A 20,241-nucleotide genomic window follows, 5' to 3' on the forward strand; every position below is an offset into this window, starting at 1 on the left:
ATTGACCCAAATGTTTTTCAAGTTTACATGATCTGGAAAAATGTTCAATATTAAAACTAGTTTAAGTTTGTTGGTTTAATAAGACATGTGTTTAGAGTGATCTGCATTAAGTATAAAACTATTATTCTACGAAGGTTTACTAAAAATAAAATAAGCTTATGTCATCTCTGGTGCCATTTTCAGCAAAAGATGACTTAAAATGATGATTGATTTAGTCTGTTTCATGTTTACGTGGCTAATTGTTACACACAAATAGGTTAAGTAAGTAAAAAGGTTTGTAGCTTTCAAAATCTTTGGTAACCTGAAACTTTGAGTTTTGCTAAGTTAAATGATAAATTTGGTTGAATTCATTGGGTATCTAAGTCTTTGCCAAATAAGATAGAATACTGGAACACTGATTACTGAACGTAAGTTTGCCTTTGCCTTCTTATTGCAGAGAAACTGAGGATACTAGGTCTTTCGGTAAACATATTTTGTGTTTTACCAAAAGTTGTACTATAAAAAAAAAATGTTAGCTAGAAATTATGAAATGTATTTATAAATTCCTGATCTAAAGTGTTCTTCTGTAACAGTTCAAAGTGGTTACTACTTAATTTTTACTAGAAATTAAGGTTTCTAAGCATTAAGAATTCTGATAAATGTGCTTGAGACTGTTAGAAAATGATAGCAACTCTGTAGGAAGGTAAGATGTGTTTTTGAAAAGAAAGGTATGAGGAATGGGAATATATGTTTGTTGAGGGAAAGGAAACTAATTTTGTTCTCAAATGAGACTGGTTATTTAGAGAGAGAAGGCTTAGGACAAAAATCTAAATGAAAAGGAAAGTTGTAGGTCTGTGAAGGGGTATCGTTGGAAAATAATTTTATGCATGGCCAAGACTAATTAAGATTGGAATGAGTTTAAAAATTTTAAAAGATTTTATTTATTTGAGAGAGAGTGAGAGTGAGAGCGAGAGCACAAGCAGAGAGGAGAGGGGCAGAGGGAGAGGGAGAAGCAGGCTCGCCCCTGAGCAGGGAGCCTGACATGGGGCTCCATCCCAGGACCCTGGGATCATGACCTGAGCTGAAGGCAGACGCTTAACTGACTGAGCCTCCTCACGCCCAAATGTTAAGTTTTATAGTGATCTGTAATACTATTTAGGCAAGTGCTTTGAAACCATCTGAGCTTTCAAACAAAACTTCCCAAAGATTTGAATTGTAAATGAAATCCTTTTCACTAGTTATGGTTGCTTATTTGTTGTGTTAAGTTATATGGGAAGCATTGTTAAACAAATGATGATTAATCTTCTTAGGTTATATTGTATGGGTAAATGCTATAACTTTTTAAAGGTTTATTTACTTTGAGAGAGAGCGAGCGAGCGAGAGAGAGAGAGAGAGCATGTGTGTGAGGATGTGAATGAGGGGGAGGGGCAGACACAGAGGGAGAGAAAAATCCCAGCAGACTCCCTGCTGAGCACAGAGCTCCACGCAGGGCTCAATTCCACAACCCTGAGATCATGACCTGAACCAAAATCAATAGTCGGATTCTCAACCAACTGAGCCCTCAAGGCAGTCTGAAATGCTATAACTATTTTAGAAATTATATGCATCCCTAAAATTTTATTATGATCTGGTATAAGGTCATCAGTTGACATTCTAATTATTGAAATGTGTGTTAACACATTTCTTTGTCAACTGCATTGTAATAAACTCCAATCAGATCTTTAACCATGTCCATTCTGAGTCTTTTTGCCATTTATAGTTACTGTTCTGATGCTCTTGAAAATGTGTTTCACCTGTAAGGAGATTCATGAAAAGGACTTTTTGACAAACACAGGTTTCTGATTTTTTTAGATCACAACACTAAGCTGAGAAAGAATTTCCAGAACTGTTAGGAAAACTGCATTCAAACAGAACAAGAACTAATAATATGGGACTGAATGAATTGAGGAAGATGATTATGATTTTTATGACTTTTGTTTGAAACATTACTGATCCTTTAAAGTCTGCTCTTCCAGATTTAAGGAAACCTTTTCTCTTAAGGTATCTGTGAATTGCAGAAATATGATGATATACATTTTTTAAAAAAGATTTTGGGGATCCCTGGGTGGCGCAGCGGTTTGGCGCCTGCCTTTGGCCCAGGGCGCGATCCTGGAGACCCGGGATCGAATCCCACATCGGGCTCCTGGGGCATGGAGCCTGCTTCTCCCTCTGCCTGTGTCTCTGCGCCTCTCTCTCTCTGTGACTATCATAAATAAATACAAATTAAAAAAAAAAAGATTTTATTTATTTATTCATGAGAGACACAGAGAGAAAGAGGCAGAGACACAGGCAGAAGGAGAAGCAGGCTCCAAGCAGGGAGCCTGATGTGGGACTTGATTCCAGGACTCCAGGATCACACCCTGGGCTGAAGGCGGTGCTAAACCTCTGAGCTACCAGGGCTGCCCGATGATATACATTTTTATGTATTTTGTGAACAAACTGAAACATTTATCTTTTCTATCTGAAATCTTCCAAAATTCAGAAACCTTCAGTGAGTATTCTTTCTTTCAGAACAGTTAGAATTGTTTGCATATGTTCAATAAGAATCTGTTCTCCTTGTAACAGGCCACCATTGGAAACATTGGTTATTTTACCAAGACTTAGACTGGAATGTCATATTTGAGAGAGACATGCATAGGCTCAGATATGACCAGACAGCTTTAAGGAACTAAGGCTGACTTTCTGGAGCCAATAAAGCCCCTTAAAAATGTTGGCCTGCTATCTTGCTTGCAGAGTTTCCAGCAGCCTCACAAGATGAGTAAAGAATGTCACTTCCTGGCAAGGAAGTGCCTCAGGATATTTTGGGGATCTCAAAAAGAAGAATTCACCCAAATCTACAGGTATTGTAGGCAAATCTGACAGCAAGAATAGAATTTGGTTTGGGTTCTGGCCTTGACAGGCTACTAAAAATTCAATCTAAAGTTTCTTATAGGGGCAGCCTGGGTGGCTCAGCGGTTTAGTGCTGCCTTCAGGCCGGGGCCTGACCCTGAAGACCTAGGATCAAGTCCCACGTCGAGCTGCTTCTCCTTCTGCCTGTGTCTCTGACTCTCTCTCTCTCTGTGTGTGTCTCTCATGAATAAATAAATAAAATCTTAAAAAAAAATAAAGTTTCTTATAAAAAAGTTTCAGCAAAGCAGATTTTTAAAAACACTATACAGTCAATCACTATTCATACGCTGTTTATGTAAGTAATTAGGCCAAGTTGATTGAAATGGGGTTTATATTGCAAATAAAATGATATTAATTTGGTTATCTTTGGTAAAAAATGAGGGTGATTATAGAAAATGTTTCAATAGCACATCTTTGTAGATATTACAAAGTATTTGTAGATAGATTTTAATACTATCCATTATAAACTGGACTCAATTCTGATTTCTTTTAGTGTCTTCCAATGCCTGGCTACAACTCTTTAAACAAACATTTTGTTTTTTCTCCCACCTTTCTGACTTTGAGAATTAAAACTCCTTTTCCCTGAAGCCCTGCAAACTAAAAAAAAAAAAAAAAAAGATGTAAAGAAATCATTGCAATAGCTCCTGAATAGACAAAATCTTTGTGCCTAATTGCTTAGTGAACCACTGAAGGATCATCAGAGACATTTGAACGACAAACTAGGATGAGAACTAGATGACAGGGTAGATTGCTTTCCCAAGATTTGGGACCGGCTTGTATTTCTACTCTTTTTAAAAACAAAAAACAAAAAACAATTGTATTAGAAGATAGTAAACCTACATGTTTGCTCTCACCTCCTCCTTTTTTTATGTCCTGATAAAATATCATGGTTACTTGCTGATTTAACTAATATAACTTTGAATATTACCCAAATACTTTATTATGATAAGAACTTAGATAAAATGTTTATGACCTCTTGGACTTACTCTAATGTTCCTTTTAGTACATTGGAGCTTATAAAGTACCTCTGTTAGGAAAAGCCTTTCAAGAAGTGCTATCTAACTCAGATAGCATTATATATAATACTCAACAGATTGACCATTGTGTCTGTGTAGACTTAGGTGATGATGTATTAAGAAAGTTCCCTAGGTCCAATGTGAGAAACTTACTGGCAGTTTGTTCAACATGCAAAATATCCAGCATACTCACAAACCATGTTTTTGTGGGTGGAGTCACCTAAGACAAAATAAGAAAAAAAGGGCATCTATCAAAGATGCTGCTTTGGGAGGAACTTGGTGGACTCAATCATCTCCTAAATCTAATTTTGCCATTCATCCCAGAAGCTTCTGAGGTAACTATGGGTCGATGGCCTTCTTTATTAACTACAGAAACCCAAAATGTACAGCTCTCCTAATCTGTGGAAAATCATTGAAGATCCCTGTAACTTATATAAATATTCAATTACTGCCTTGGTACCCAAACTTAGGGCCAACTGGACTTGTCATAATGGGAATAGAAACTATTGTAAATGCCACCAGAGTTCTTCCCATTGGAGAAAGATGGGGCTTATTACGCAATGATTCTTATTGGATTCCAATATCTTCTGACATCTGTGAATTCAGGAAAAACATATGGTTAGGCCCTAAACAACAATGGAGCCCTGAATTCACTGTAACTTGGCCTGTAATGGCTATGCCTATACAAACTAACATGATATATGGGAAAAGAAGATGTTGTTGGCAAGGTTTGCAAAACACCTTTGTAATACTTCTTGATTTATTTTGTAACCAGAGTACTTTTCATCATAACTCTACTGTTATATGGTGAAATACTGGCTTTCTATTCTAATAAAAATTACACTAATATTAATATCGATAACCAAATGTTTTGGGAGATAGAATTACAACCACTACAAGATGTAGTTATCAATGGAAACTAACCGGCCAGAGAAATTGTTGCATGTAATAACAGAAAACTTAATTACCATTTTAAACCAATCAGCTCAAACATATCACAAGGCACCAATAACTACAGAGAGAAAATAGACACTACAATTAATTCAATATCACAAAATACCTCTAATGGATTTTTTCCAATTCTTTTCCTTTTTTTTTTAAGACTTTATTTATTTATTCATGTGAGACACAAGGAGAGAGAGGCAGAGCCACAGACAGAGGGAGAAGCAGGTGGAGAAGCAGGCTCCATGCAGGGAGCCCAACTTGGGACGTGATCCTAGGTCTCCAGGATCACACCCTGGGCTGAAGGCGGCACTAAACCGCTGAGCCACCCAGGCTGCCCCAATTCTTTTCTTTCTAATTCTGTACCTAGTCCCCATAAATTGCTTCAAATGTCAATAATTGGATTTTTATTGCTATTTATGTATTTATGTTATAAATGTTACAAAAATGAAGGCAAAAATTCATCTCAAAGTACAATACAATGTTTGCATGACAATTTGATCTCATTGAAAAAAATATATATCAACTATAACATTCCCTGCTAAAGGCCATACTGTTCACACCCCTCCCTCCCTTACATAGACTCCTGGGGTGACTTAAATCGAATCTAGCATTGAGGGACATGATGGACCGAGGGCAGATAAGCAGTCACTCTGGCATCAAAGGGCAAAATAATGATCGCCAATGCTTTCTGCAAAAAATTATTAATCCAAAGGGGGAAATGATGAGAGAAGAACTGTCTAAAGGCCTGATATATAAGGAATGCCATTTTAGATTTCTTTTCCAGTCAACATGACTGTATATAAACTTTGTTCAAACCAAACCCCAAACCTGACTTCTCCGCCCACCACCCATGCATCCTACATCTGCTTTGTGCATAAGTAGCCTAAAGGAAACCATCTTGTCCCTAAGATATTGACCAATGCTTCTGCTCCCTGCATTCCTCTGTGATAAAACTCATGATTCCGGCCTATATACTAATCTATAATCTTTTGAGCTTGTATAAGATGTAAAAAACGTACATAACCCTGTAAAGATTGATCAGAGAAAGCTTTCTTTTTTTCCCCATCAAGAGCATGTTTCCCAAGCAACTGTTCTCATTTGGGCTGGAAGAACGCTTTCTTACTTTCAGAGATTCTAAAAGGTTTCCTCATTTTGCAGAGACAGTAGAACCACAGCTCCTTGATTCATTTGATTAGAATTCGTTCTCAAAATCCAGCCTTTGCAGAGGGGCAGCTAAACATCTTTTATTTTTATGGATTTATTTTTTGAGAGAGAAAGAGCCCACCCAGCACAAGTGGGGGGGGGTGCAGAAGAAGAGGGGGAGAGAATCCTGAGCATGCTCCAGGTCAGTGCAGAGCCCATCTCAGCACCTTGAGACCATGACCTCAGCTAAAATCCAGGGCAGGAGGCTTAACCAGTGAGTCACCCAGGTGCCCCCAGCCAAACAGACCTTTTGCATTTTCTACTATATGCAAACATGAATTGGGATTATTTTGCCATAAAACCTCATTTCACCTAAACTTAGGTAATTACAGGCTGATTGTGAACAGCACCTTCTGATTAATACCTTTTTTTTTTTTTTAGGTATGCAGCTTAGTAAATTGTTTAGATTTCAATGCTTTGTTTTGAAATGCAAACCTACATTTTGCATATAATCACAAAACGTTTCTTTTTTGCGCTCACTCGCTGCCGTTTACAGTAGTTTATCATCTATGGGGAGGCTTATTTATGCATCTATAAAATTCATAAAATAAATTTCTCTAGGAATAAGAGGCAGTTTTTTTTTTTTTTTTTAAAGGTGCACATTATATAAAAATAACAACTGGTTCGCAGCTCTTCCAGCCAAACTGGGGCTGGTGGCAGCCCAACCACCACCAGGGCTTGGAAACCCGGGGGCAGGGCGACGGGGTGGGGGCAGGGTGCGGGCCGGCTACGGAAGCCGGAAGGGCCAAAGGACTCCGCTGGAGCGCGTCCGCCCCGGCCTCCCCGCCCACTGTGGCGCAGTGCGCAGGCGCGGCGCTGCGCCTCGGCGGCTGCGCGGGCCCCACTGCGCAGGCGCCCGCCCGGCGTGGGCGCCGGCGTGGTCCCCATGGAGTTACCTTAGCGGAGCCCGCAGCTCCGGGAGCAGCGGGGATGAGCGGCGCGGAGGCCGACCGCTGGGCGTGGCTGCTGGTGCTCAGCTTCGTGTTCGGGTGCAACGTCCTCAGGATCCTCCTCCCTTCCTTCTCCTCCTTCGTAAGTGGCTGCCTTGCCTTCCCCGGGGCCGGTGGGTCGCCGCCTCGGTCCCCGGCGAGCTCGGGCGTGCACACGGGGGTCCCGGACCGGCCGCCGAGGCGTCTCGGTCGGGCGGTTCTGCATTCGAGATTTTTATTATTATTATTTTTTAGTTGCTAGGGTCTACAAGTTGCAAAGCTTTATCCCCCCCTCCCTCCCCGAATCCGGATTTCTGGATTCTCGGGGAGGGGAAAGAATGACCTGGCAACACTTGGCCGCGTCTCCAGGTGGCAGCAGCCCGCGGACCGGGAGGTTCTCGGTGCACCCTGCCCCCTCCCCCCTCCCCCTCCCCCCTCCCCCCGCCCGCCGCGCTCAGTGCTCTATCCCCGGGTCCCCCGAGGCGTGCAGCAGCCCTCGCTGCAGGGGCCCCGAGCCTCTGCCCACGGAGGCCCCGGCCTCCTGCATGCAGCGCCCGTCTGCAGATGGAAGGATCTCAGGGTGCAGCCGCCCCTCGATCTTGCAGCCCGAGGCCGCGCGCTTTGCATGGGCATCAGTACATTAGCTCGTGTCCAGTTGTCACCGCTGCTGTAAGATGCAGATGTCATCCCGTCTCCCTTCACCTCCCAGCGGAGGCCTCTGACTCAGAGGGTCCGGTCGTTTGCACGGGGTCATCCAGCTGGTGACTGCTGGGTTGCACGCTGATCCTTGGTTTGTGATTCTCCCTTTTTTTTTTTTTTTTTTTGTCCCTCTGCCCGTTGGGGGCACAGGTATAGGTTTGGGGGCAAATGTGATGAGGTGTGTGTGTGGGAAACGGAGCTGTTCCCTGGGGAAGGGCGCCCCCTTTATGCCCACAGCGGGAGTCTGACAGCCTGAAAGACCTCGAAGACTGGGTGCACGCCTTGTAGCTTTGGGGGAAACGCAGTTCTGTGATCTCCTGATGTAAATTGGCGGCGTGTGTATGGGTGGGGAGGGGGTGGTATTTAAGCCTAGACACAATTTTTTTATTCTGCTAGCATTCATGGAGCACCTGTTTTGTGTAAAACTCTACTCTAGGGTTGTACTACCTAGGCTTGGGGGATTCTTTCTTTCTTTTTTAAATTTTTATTTATTTATTCATGAGAGACCTAGGCAGAGACACAGGCAGAAGGAGAAGCAGGCTCCATGCAGGGAGCCCGACGTGGGATCCGGATCTCCAGGACCACACCCTGGGCTGAAGACAGCACTAAACCACTGAGCCACCCAGGCTGCCCAAGGGGGATTCTTTCTTAACTCCCCACACCCCTTTGATACTACCCGGGTCTTTAAATGATGTCCCAGGTACTTAGCATTGCATAGGAAGATTCTTGAAGAGCTGGCCTCTGCCCCCCTTTTTTTTTCTTTTTTTTTTTTTTAATAAAAATCTTCGTTAAATACACATAAAAGTTCCCATCTTAACCGTTTTTAAGTGTATATAGTTCAGTGGGATTAAATAATCCACATTATTCTGTTACCATCAACCACCATCCATCTCTAGAGCTTCTCCATCTTCTGTCCATTAAACAGTAAGTCCCTATCCCTCTTTTGCCTCACCCTTGGCAACTACAGTGCTTTCTGTCTTTATGAATTTTTTAAGACACAGGCAGAGGGAGAAGCAGGCTCCCTGTGGGGAGCCTGATTCGGGACTTGATCCCAGGACCCTGGGTCACGCCCTGGGCTGAAGGCAGCCGCTCAACTGCTGAGCCACCCAGGTGTCCCTGTCTTAAGAATTTGATGACTCAAAAAAAAAAAAGATTTTGATGACTATGGTTATGTCATATAGATGAAATCATGCAGTATTTTTCGTTTTATGCCTAGCTTCTTTCATTCAGTATGTCTTCACAGTCTATCCCTGTTGTATCATGTGTTAGGATTTCCTTCCCTTTTTTTTTGATTTCCTTCCTTTTTAAGGCTGAATAATATTTCATTGTGTGTATATACCACATTTTGTTCATCCCTTCATCTTTAGATGGACATTTGGGTTGTTTCCACCTTTTGGCTATTGTAAATAATGCTGCTGGAACAGTGGTGTGTAAATACCTGTTTGAGTCTCTGCTTTCGGTACTTTTGAGTAAATATCTGGATGTGGGATACTGGATCATATGGCAATTCTATTTTCAATTTATTGAGAAACTGCCAAACGGTTTTCCATAGCAGCTGCACCATTTTCCATCCTTACCAGTGATGTACAAGGTTCTAATTTTTCCACAATTTACAGCTCTTGGTATTTTCTCTTTTGTTTTTGTAGTAGTCATCCTCAGTGGATGTGAGGTGGCTTCCTGTTATGTTTTTTTTTTTTTTTTTAATTTTTATTTATTTATGATAGTCACACACACACAGAGAGAGAGAGGCAGAGACACAGGCAGAGGGAGAAGCAGGCTCCATGCACCGGGAGCCCGATGTGGGATTTGATCCTGGGTCTCCAGGATCGCGCCCTGGGCCAAAGACAGGCGCTAAACCGCTGCGCCACCCAGGGATCCCCGTTATGGTTTTGATTTGCATTTTCCTAACGATTAGTGTTGCTGAACATCATTTTATGTGCTTATTGGCCATCTGTATAGCTTTGGAGAAATGTCTATTCAAGTCCTTTGCCTCCTTTTTATTTTTTTAATTTTTAGTTATTTTTTATTTTGTTTATTTTTTAAAGATTTTTATTTATTTATTCATGAGAGACACACAGAGAAGCAGAGATACAGGCAGAGGGAGAGCAGGCTCCATGCAGGGAGCCCGATGCGGGACTTGATCCTGGGTCTCCAGGATCACACCCTGGGCTGAAGGCAGGCGCTAAACCACTAAGCCACCCAGGGACCCCCTCTCTGCCTCCTTTTTAATGGGGCACCAGGAACTATCCCTAGGGGAAAGGCATCCTCTGTGGCCCCACAGCGGGGAGTGAGTGGGCATTTGGTTTGTTGTTGTTGGGTGAGGAGTTGTTTATATATTGTGGATTAAATACTTACCAGATGTATGATTTGTAAATATTTTCTTTTGTGGGTTGCTTGCCTATCTTTCTGGCTGTATCCCCTTGATTCTTCTTGCGTACCCTATTCCATTTCACCTCTTACGGAGCTATACGAAACTAAATTGCTCAGAGAGACTGTTTTGGTTTTGTATTCCTCTATGAATTGTTTATGATTTCCCGTTAGCGTAAGGGGAGAAAGAGATGTGTGCTTGGGGTATGGCAGTGGCTACAGGTAAGACCTGTCATCATCAGGCTCCTTAACCAAGCTTCCAGCAAGCTGGTGCTCTGCAGCTGGCACATACTCTCACCAGAGGTTACTGCTGCAGTCTGGATGTGCACGAGGCTCGTGTCCGTGATGTCCCTCATTCAGACCAAAGAGCCCTGGGTTTGTCTTTGGACCTGGGTCCACATTCTGCGCTGCTTCCCACAGCCTGTATAACCTGTGCGACCTCAAACCAGTTAGCTTTCTTAAATGATTCTCCGTGGTCGTCACGCTGTTTGTCAGGGTTGTCAGCCAGGCTCAACATGCTTATCCTAGCAGAGCACAGCCCCTACATTGGCCTTCAGAACAGGGAAAAGTACTGAAGACCTCTGTACCGCCTGGTCACTGAGAGTAAAGGTGTCAGGAGCGCTCCGGGCCTGGTAAGGTACGACTGCTTCCACGAGCATTACAGGCGGCCCAATGCAGGAGCCGTTGGAGGATGTGAGAGGGGGACACACTCACAAGCCTGCCTGGGAATGGGCCATGTCCTCGAACTCGGAATCCTAGCCTCAGCCTGTCTTCCCGCCAGTGTTTCATCCCGTTATAGTCAGATGGGCTGGCTGAGGCCCTTGCATAAGTCTCTTAAATACTGCAAGCCCTCTGCCGAGCTAAGGCTTGCAGGGCGCTGGCGTGGAGGTGGGTGCCTGGGTCAGGCCCCCCGCGGTCCCTGGTGTGCTGACTTGGTTGGAATTTTACCGAGTTGTCTCTTCTCTTCAAGCTGGTCACAGGGCATACGGATGAGAGCGCCTCGTGCACGTAATGGGTGCCCTCGGACCTTTCTTCAGCCAAGGGCAGAGGAAGAGGGAGATGCAGGCCCCGGCCAGCACCCCTTTGCACGCGAGTGGGGAGGCGCACTGCGCAGGCGCCCCAGGCCTGGCGGGGGCGGAGCGCGCTGCTGCCTCCCCGCGGGCTGTGTGTACTGCGCATGCGTCCCGGTGGGCTGTGTGCACTGCGCATGCGGCCCGGGCACGCCGGTGGAGGCGGGGTGATGGAGGCGCACTGCGCCGGCGCCGCGCCAGGGCCCCCGCGGTGTAGACTAGACCATGGGCTTGGGCTTGGGCCGGAGGGAAGCTGCCCTCAGGGTGCGGTGTGTGGGGCTCGCCGCCATTTCCATGTTTGATGACTTTGAAGTCACCTTCATTTTCTGCTCTAGAAAGTGGGGCCGCCTGCCTCTCTCTCTGCCTAGGGGCCCAGGCCACGGGGCGAGGCACGGACACGGCGGGCCCTGCGGCCGGAGGGGCCTCCCCGGGACCCTCCCCCTCTCCTCGTGAGTCCCCGCTGGGGCCCCCAGGCGTCAGGATGCCCGTCCCCCCGGTCGTAGTAGTGGGGTCCCTGAGGGGGCGACGGGGTTGAGCGCGCACGTGCAGGTGGGGCTCGAGCACTGGCCATCGGGGTGCGGGGTGGTGCTGGGGGGGCTCCCGACGGGGGAGCCTGGGGAGCCGCGGCCCTGGTTCTGCAGCCCTTTTCCTGGCGGGGCGGGCGTGGGGGTGGGCGTGGGGGCCGACGTGGGGGCCGATGTGGGGGCGGGCGTAGGGGCCGAGGTGGGGCTCGACGTGGGGGCATGCGTGGGGGTGGATGTGGGGGCCGACGTGGGGCTCGACGGGCCGGGCGTGGGGGTCGACGAGGGGGCTGACTTGGGGGTCGACGAGGGGGCTGACTTGGGGGTCGACGAGGGGGCTGACGTGGGGGCCGACGTGGGGCTCGACGGGGCGGGCGTGGGGGGCGGGCGTGGGGGCCGACGTGGGGCTTGGCTTGGGGGCCGAGGTGGGGCTCGATGTGGGGGCAGGCGTGGGGGCCGACGTGGGGCTCGACGGGGCGGGCGTGGGGGCCGACGTAGGGGCCGACGTGGGGCTCGACGTGGGGCAGGGCGTGGGGGTCGACGTGGAGGCCGGTGTAGGGCTTGGCCTAGGGGCGGGTGTGGGGCCCGATGTGGGGCTTGGCGTGGGGGCCGACGTGGGGGTGGGCGTCTAGGTGGACGTGGGGGCCGAGGTGGGGCTTGGCGTGCGGGCAGGCGTGGGGGCCGGTGTGGGGCCGCGCCTTCCGGGTCGTCGCGCGCTGATGTTCAGGGTCGGGCCCAGGGCCAGCCGCCGAGCGGTGCAGCGCGGCTCGACTCGACCCCGCGTGACCCCGAGCTCAGCCCTGACGTCCTGCCTGTTGGGCAGGGCTGTGAACCTGGACCGACCTGGGGGGTCTGGTGGGACCCGCGAGCGAGCTCTGCAGGCCTGCGGCCGGCGTCTGGGCGGGGGGTGGCGGGAGGGATTGTCTCTCCTGGTTTCCTCCCTAGATTCCTCCACTGCCTGCTCTACTAACAGTCTTGGAAAACTCGTTTTCTTCTTGAGAATTTGTTGTGGATCCATCTCCAGGTCTTTGAAAAGCTGTGCCCCGCACAGCCGCTCTGTTTGTCAAGTGGGAGGTTTCATGGCCTAGAAGGTGCTTTTGAGTACGGAAGGAGGCTTGTTTTTGTTTGGAAAATCAATACTCAGAACACGTAAAAATTCAAATCTCATTGGATTTTACAATTCAATTCATATTTCTAGCCCATTTTAACTGTCCCTTATAAGGCGGTCTTGGTTTAATAGCGGTACCTATTTATAAATTTAGGAACTTCAAATATTTTTGTGTACTTGTAGATGTAATTTACTCATCCACCCTCCACCCCCAGCACGACAGTTGTCTAACCACAAGGCTTCCCGAGCTCGTTTTGACGCCCTTGTTCATCGTCTACTCCTGAGTGAACATCTTTTGGTCTTTACAGATTTTAAATTTTTTTGTGTATTCTCTATACTGTTATATAATACACTTGTGGTTCTGTTTCTTCTTTTGATGATTTTTATTTTTTTTTAATTTTATTTTATTATTTAATTTTATTTTTTTATGATAGTCACACAGAAAGAGAGAGAGAGGCAGAGACATAGGCAGAGGGAGAAGCAGGCTCCATGCACCGGGAGCCCGATGTGGGATTTGATCCCGGGTCTCCAGGACTGCGCCCGGGGCCAAAGGCAGGCACTAAACGGGTGCACCACCCAGGGATCCCCTTGTGTTTTTTTTTTTTTTAAAGATTTTTATTTATTCATGAAAGACCGAGAGAGAGAGAGAGAGAGAGAGAGAGAGAGAGAGGGGCAGAGACACAGGCAGAGGGAGAAGCAGGCTCCATGCAGGGAGCCCGATCAGGACTCGATCCTGGGTCTCCAGGATCACACCTTGGGCCGAGGGTGGCGCTAAACTGCTGAGCCACCCGGGCTGTCCTGAAGATCGAGTTTTAAAGGCAGGTTTATTGATGTATAATCTGCATTCAGGGAAATTCACTGTTTCTAGATAGGGGGGCAGTTTGATGAGTTTCGGTGCACTTATGTGTAGGGTAACCACCATCACCATCAAAATAAAGAATGTTTGTGACCACCAACAATGTCTTTCCTCACCCTGTGCCTGTTTCTGGGCTTAAACCTTAAGCAACGCGTGTAGACTCTAGCTCTGAAAGATGATTCTGTGGTCTTCTAAAGAAAATTTGGGCCGTTCCTATTTTTGTCTCCAGGGTGGATCAGGCTGGAGTATATTCGTCCTGTAGTTGCAGTGCTGGGTGGAGGGGGTGAAGACAGCTGGGTGTGAAGGCCCCTACTCTGGGCGAGGCCTGCAGGCCCTGTCTGAAGAGTTGCCCTATTGTGCAGAGAGGACCCCAAGCTGGAGGGACAAACTGTTCCTGTGCACTCGCTGTGTGCCAGTACACTTACATACACTATTCTCTTTCAGCTTTTTTGTTTTTAAAATCTGTTTTTAAACTTTTGAAACAAACATGCAGAAATTACGCATACAATACAAAGAACATTTTGTTTCCTTAACCATTTGAAAAAAGTCAGCCTGCACCCCTGCATTCCTCGCCACATGACTGTGCAAACAGGGGCCTTGTCCACAACACAGCCTTCAGGAACCTTCCTACCAGACGCTCCTGTGTTCACTGGGCCCAGGCGAGCTCCTTTGTAGCAAAAGGATCCCAGTCAGTACTCTGCGTTGCACACACTTGCCACATCTTTTAAGCCTGTTAAGATTCCCGGGGCTTCCTTGACTTGCATGGCTGACGTTTCTGAATATGGCAAGGGCAGGGAGTGTGCGCAATGGCCTTAGGACGTCTTTGACCCGTGTCCCAGAAGGGATGCTGTGTTCTCCTGGCATCTCCTCTGGCTCCGTGGGACGTTCATGCTTCACGTGGTGGCAGGACTGGGGGAATTTCTCTCCCCCACTTGGGTGACCCCAGATGTCCCCCCAACTTCGCCAGCCGGCTGCCGGGCACCACCTGGTGGCCACTGCTGTGTCTGGTCCCTGGGCTCCCTGTAGGAGTGTCAGTACCCTCAGGTATGTGTGTTGGGGAGGGGGACATCTGGGGTCATCCTTTGTGGGATCCAGCTGTAGGGGGGTTGGAGGGGACATCTGGGGTCGTCCCGTGTGGGGTCCAGCTTTCAGGGGTGGGGGCACCTGGGATGGTTCAGTGTGGGGTCCAGCTGTGGGGGGGGCATTGGGGGGGTCATCCCGTGCGGGGGCGTGGGGGGACATCTGGGGTCTGGCTGTGGGGGGGCACCTGGGATAGTCCGGTGTGGGGTCCCGCTGTTGGAGGTGCCTCTTCACAAGCACATTCGTCTGTATTTCTGTACCCATCAAAAACCCCCAAGTTAACACCCACGTCTGCAATCCTAATTTAACACTGAAGAATTCATTCAGGTTCTTCCCCCATCCATGTTTCTAATCCCCTTTTCTGATAGTGAGAAAACTGGCTCCTATTATTTCCAGTATGTTTCCTGTATTTGATCATTGCTTTGTAATTAACCTCCCACCCCCATGCCTGCCTGGCCCATTTGGGCTCTGACTGGGGCTTGGCCGGGTGCTTTCCTCTCATCCTGTGTGCATCTTGCTCCGACTTCTATGCCAGGCTGCCCTTTCTGGAGATGCTCATATCACCATGCTTGGCTCTCTGTCCCCCTTGTCGGGGTGCTCCTCTGTGGGAGTGCCCCCTCACTGTGCTTGGAATTGAGTCCTCATGCTGGGCCACCACCTCCTCACTGGCCACCCACCCCTCTTCTCTGCCTGCCTATTTAGGACTGGATATTTCAGGAAGGGAAGAGGATGTGTAGTCCCTGTTCACCTGAACAATGGCTGTAATTGGTTTTCTTTTTCATTTTATTTAACGATTTTATTTATTCATGAGAGAGACAGAGAGAGGCACAGACAGGTAGAGGGAGAAGCAGGCTCCATGCAGAGAACTGGACGCGGAACTCTATCCCAGGACCCCAGGATCATAATCTGAGCCAAAGGCAGATGCTCAACCCTTGAGCCTGGTTTTTGTTTCATAATCACAATTTTACAGTTATAGTGAAAGATATATACATTTGTATTGGAGCGACTCAGGGGCATGACTGCAAAAGGAAACGTATACTTGGAACAGTGATTCACATCAGAGGGAGTTTTTGTCTTTGTGGTGGGTGTAGAGGACAGCAGCAGGCCTAGGCAGCCGAGGCTGGCTGTGTAGGTAAAGGGAAGCCAGCCCAGGTGGAAGCAGCTGCAGGGGGATGCGGGAGGAGGTGGGGGGACGGTGTGCCCGTGTGGGAAGGGACTGACCCCAGCTGTCCGCTCCACCAGATGTCCAGGCTGCTGCAGAAGGATGCCGAGCAGGAGGCACAGATGAGAGCAGAGATCCAGGACATGAAGCAGGAGCTTTCCACTGTCAACATGATGGATGAATTCGCCAGATACGCCAGGCTAGAGAGGAAGATCAACAAGATGACGGATAAGCTTAAAACTCACGGTACTGGTTTCAGTTGTAGCGTGGAAAGCGTCATGAGAGCTGACGACTAGAGAAGGCTTCATATAAAGATTGGTAGAACGTATGCTTTGGTTCTTAGACGTTCTACGTGTTATTATTTTTTTTTTTAATTTTTATTTATTTATGATAGTCACACAGAGAGAGACAGAGAGAGAGAGAGGCAGAGACATAGGCAGAGGGAGAAGCAGGCTCCATGCTCCGGGAGCCCGACGTGGGATTCGATCCTGGGTCTCCAGGATCACGCCCTGGGCCAAAGGCAGGCGCCAAACCGCTGCGCCACCCAGGGATCCCCGTTCTACGTGTTAAAAGGAACTTGTAAGTTGTCCAGAAGAAGCCCAGTAGTCACGATAGCTCTCCTTACTTGCCAGTGAGTCTTTGCTTCGTAAACAGAAACATAGCTTTTCTTCTGTTTTTGTAGGTAGACATTTTCAAATCCACATTTTTTGATGTAAGTCTAGAGACAGTGTCATAGTGGACGCCCGAGGGCTTTTGTGAACACTCTACAACACACCCAGAGTGTCCTTATCTGAGAATAGACTGACAGTCGAGATCAGGTCTTCATCACTGTGTTTGCCTCCGCCCCCAACAGTCTCCTGTGAGGAAGTCATCACGTCACCGTGTGCTAGGAACGTGCACAGTGAGAGCTGCCTCCCCGGCTAGTATGACAGACGGAGGGGCCCACCCAGGACAGACTAGGCTCCCATGTTCGCACTGGCGTACTGTGTAGACGGGGAGACCTGGGGAGCAACTGTAGTCCTGTTGCTATGTGGCCTGTCAAAAGGATCTTTGATGTAGACACATAGTTTTAAGGGTTTTCAAAATTAAAGTTTCAAATCTTATAATCTGTGTGTGATTCTATTTTAATTAACAGCATCAGGTGTGGCTTTTAAGAAATTCTGTTTTCTATTTCCTAAACATACTGAATAAATGTTACACAACATGATTAGAAAATATTTTATACGAGGAAAGTATCACTTGTGTGTATTTGAATATTTTCCTTTTTTTCCAGGATTGATGATAATGATTTCATTCTGTTTTTTTCTTTCAGTGAAAGCTCGGACAGCACAATTGGCCAAGATAAAATGGGTTATAAGTGTTGCCTTCTATATATTGCAAGTAAGTGTCTTGTTGTGTCACCTGGGGTCCTTAAAGTTGTTAAGGGACTGTCTTCCAGAACTCTGCGGCCCCCAGAATCCAGGTCTGAGAGTTCATGTTTTTCCACTTTCTGCTGCTCTGTGTTGTGATCCTTCCAGGATGGAACTGAAAACTCTGAATTTATAAGTTAGACTAAAAGAAAGCCTTTCTCTTTCTTAAATTGAAGTACAGTTAATACATAGTGTCAGATGAGTTTCAGGTGTACAACGTAATGACTCGACAATTCTCATTACTCAGTGCTCACCATGATGTGCAGTCACCATACGACTTTATTACCATACTATTGACTACATTCCCTGTGCTGTACTTTTCATCTCCATGACTTATTTTGGAACTGAAAGTTTGTACCCCTTTATCTGTCTCACCCATCTCTGCTCCTCTTCCCTCTGGCAACCATCAGTTTGTTCTCTGTATTTATAAATCTGCTTTTCGTTTGGTTTTTAGATTCCACATATGAGTGAAATGATATGGTGTCTGTCTTTCTCTGACTTATTTCACATAACACTGTACCTTCCAGATCTATCCACGTTGTTACAAACAGCAAGCTCTCATCCTTTTTAATGCCGGAGTGGTATTCTGTTGTGTATATATACACGTGTCTATACCCCACCTCCTCTTTAGCCATTCATCTATCGAGGGACCTTGGGCTGCTTCCATAACTCGGCTATTGTAAGTAATGCAGCCATAAACATAGGGGTACATGTATCTTTTCAAAGGAGTGTTTTTGTTTTCTGTGGGTAAGTACCCAGTAGTGGAATGACTGGGTCATATGGTGATTTGAGGAACCTCCGTACTGTTTCCACAGTGGCTGCACCAGCTTGCGTTCCCACCAGCAGTGCATGAGGATTCCAAGAAAGTCTCTGTTGAGTTGTGAAACGGGGTTTCTCTACCACATGAATGCTGAAGTAGCTTCTCTGGGGCTCTTTCGTATTGCCTTCATTCCAGTGCAGTTTGGGGAGCCCGTGGGGAAGTGAGAGAAGCTTATTGAGACCTTGTATTTTCTACATGGTCGGTTTGGGTCATTACTTGTTACGGGGCATGTGGACGTGGGAAACGCTGCCCACTCTCTGGGGGGAATCCCACTGTGCTCAGTGGAGTCCAGCACTCTTGGTTCCCAGCTGTCCTGCCTGGGATAGAAAGTTCCCGGGGAACTATTCCTGCTTCTTTCCTCTGAGGTCGTGGACGTGCTGTTGACACACTGGCGGCTCCCATCTGACCTCTGGGACCTTACATGTGGTCCTCACTGTGCTAAAGGACCTGAGCCAGCCCCAAGCCCAGGATGCCTGGGTACATTTGAGTATAGTCATCCTGAAGCCCTGTCCCTGTGACGCCAGGTTAGGTTTCCCAGGGGTGGGAACGAAGCCAGATTCCCTCTCTATCTGCTCGTTTGAGTGGCTTATCCAAGGCCACGGGATGGATGAAGACTGCGGAAGGGATGCTGCTTCGCCGCCCGCCATTTAGACCCACAGGGCTCCCTCCACATGCAGGTGCCAGTACTGTATGTAAGGGGGAGGACAAACTAGTGTTTCGAGGATCTTAGAGGCATAAAATCACTTTTGTCACCAATAAGGTGTATTCATCATAGTTTGGCTACTTAAAGGAGATGCTCAGTGAGAACACCTTTGTTATGGGAGACCTTGGTTAATTTATCAGCTAATTTAATAGTGTATGTTTATTATTCAGATTAAAACAGTGACATGGGTGTTCACTAAGATGCTACCCCACCTGGCGGCAGAGTGTTCTAGTTGTCCAGTGAGCTAGTCTTTAATTAGACTCTGTTTCAAGGTGCTAACAGTGGAAGTCAGTGACTGTGTGTCTGTGTCCATGTCCGTGAGGACTGGGTTGATGGGGCCTGAGGGCATCAGTTTGGAGAGTTTCTTTAGTGTGTTTCCACGTTTCTCATCGTTCTTTGGTTACGGGGTGTGTGACCACTGGGTTGGTCCGCTCATCAGTACTGTCTTTGCAGGCTGCCCTCATGGTGTCGCTCATCTGGAAGTATTATTCTGTCCCCGTGGCTGTGGTGCCAAGCAAATGGATAACTCCACTAGACCGCCTGGTAGCATTTCCTACTAGGGTAGCAGGTAAGAGTTTTCTGGAAACCAGAGCAGAAGAGTAGATAAGTTGCTGCTGCCTCTCTCTTTTTTTTTTTTTTAAGATTTTATTTATTTATTTGAGGTGGGGGGAGCCCAAGCAGGAGGTTATGCAAAGGCAGAGGGGGAAGCAGACTCCCCACTGAGCAGGGAGCCTGGTATGGGACTCAGTCCCAGGACCCCAGGATCACAACCTGAGCTGAGGGCAGATGCTCCACCACTGAGCCACCTAGGTGCCCCACGGATAGGCTTCTGTAGACACGTGGGGTACAAGGTGAAGAAACCCAAGCTCGCCTGTTCACTTGTGAGCAGTACCTTGTGTGTTGGCCTCATACAAGGGTCATGGTGAAGAAACAGGTCTAGAGAAGTTGCTTACCTTGTCGAGTGTCACTGAAATGTTAAGGGGCAGAGCTGGAGTCCACCTCAGGTTGCTTACAGAATGTCAGCCCGTACCTTGAGTCCGAAATCTTGTTCTTTGAAACACCGACCCCCGGATATATGCTTGGCATCTCTCCAGCGTTTACTGCCAGTCACGTTCTTTTATTTTTGAAAGGTAATAATATCCTTTGGATGTTAAAAAGTAGTATATATCATTGTAGAACGATTAAGAATAGAAGAACAACTTAAAAACATTTCATAAGCTATAGATAACATCTCAACCTCGTGGTATATTTTTCCAGTCTTCTGTTTATACAACTAACGTCATCTGGCACATATAATTTTAGGTCCCCTTTTACTTATATTGTAAGCTCTTTCCCATATCAGTAAACTTTTTTTTTTTTATTTATTCATGAGAGACATGGAGACAGAGAGAGAGGCAGAGACACAGGCAGAAGGAGAAGCAGGCTCCATGCAGGAAGCCTAATGTG

At 47.1% G+C, this 20,241-nt stretch overlaps 1 protein-coding gene across 4 annotated transcripts in view; it reads left to right on the forward strand.

Annotated features, from left to right (window-relative positions):
* GET1 (guided entry of tail-anchored proteins factor 1) overlaps positions 1 to 20,241 on the forward strand; it is a 36,937-nt gene that overhangs the window by 13,867 nt on the left and 2,829 nt on the right. Inside the window, exons 1-4 of one of the 4 annotated variants that reach the window (XM_025449899.3) lie at positions 6,905 to 7,103; positions 15,944 to 16,109; positions 17,176 to 17,243; positions 19,249 to 19,363. In XM_025449899.3, coding sequence (XP_025305684.1) covers positions 7,002 to 7,103; positions 15,944 to 16,109; positions 17,176 to 17,243; positions 19,249 to 19,363 — 451 coding nt within the window. In that variant the 5' untranslated portion in view covers positions 6,905 to 7,001. Of the gene's footprint in view, positions 1 to 6,904; positions 7,104 to 11,293; positions 11,686 to 15,943; positions 16,110 to 17,175; positions 17,244 to 19,248; positions 19,364 to 20,241 lie in introns of those variants that run through there. The other 3 variants (XM_035709427.2, XM_025449900.3, XM_035709426.2) reach the window with 3 other exon arrangements.

Source organism: Canis lupus, chromosome 31, assembly GCF_003254725.2.
Source record: "Canis lupus dingo isolate Sandy chromosome 31, ASM325472v2, whole genome shotgun sequence".
Lineage (NCBI taxonomy): Eukaryota > Metazoa > Chordata > Mammalia > Carnivora > Canidae > Canis > Canis lupus.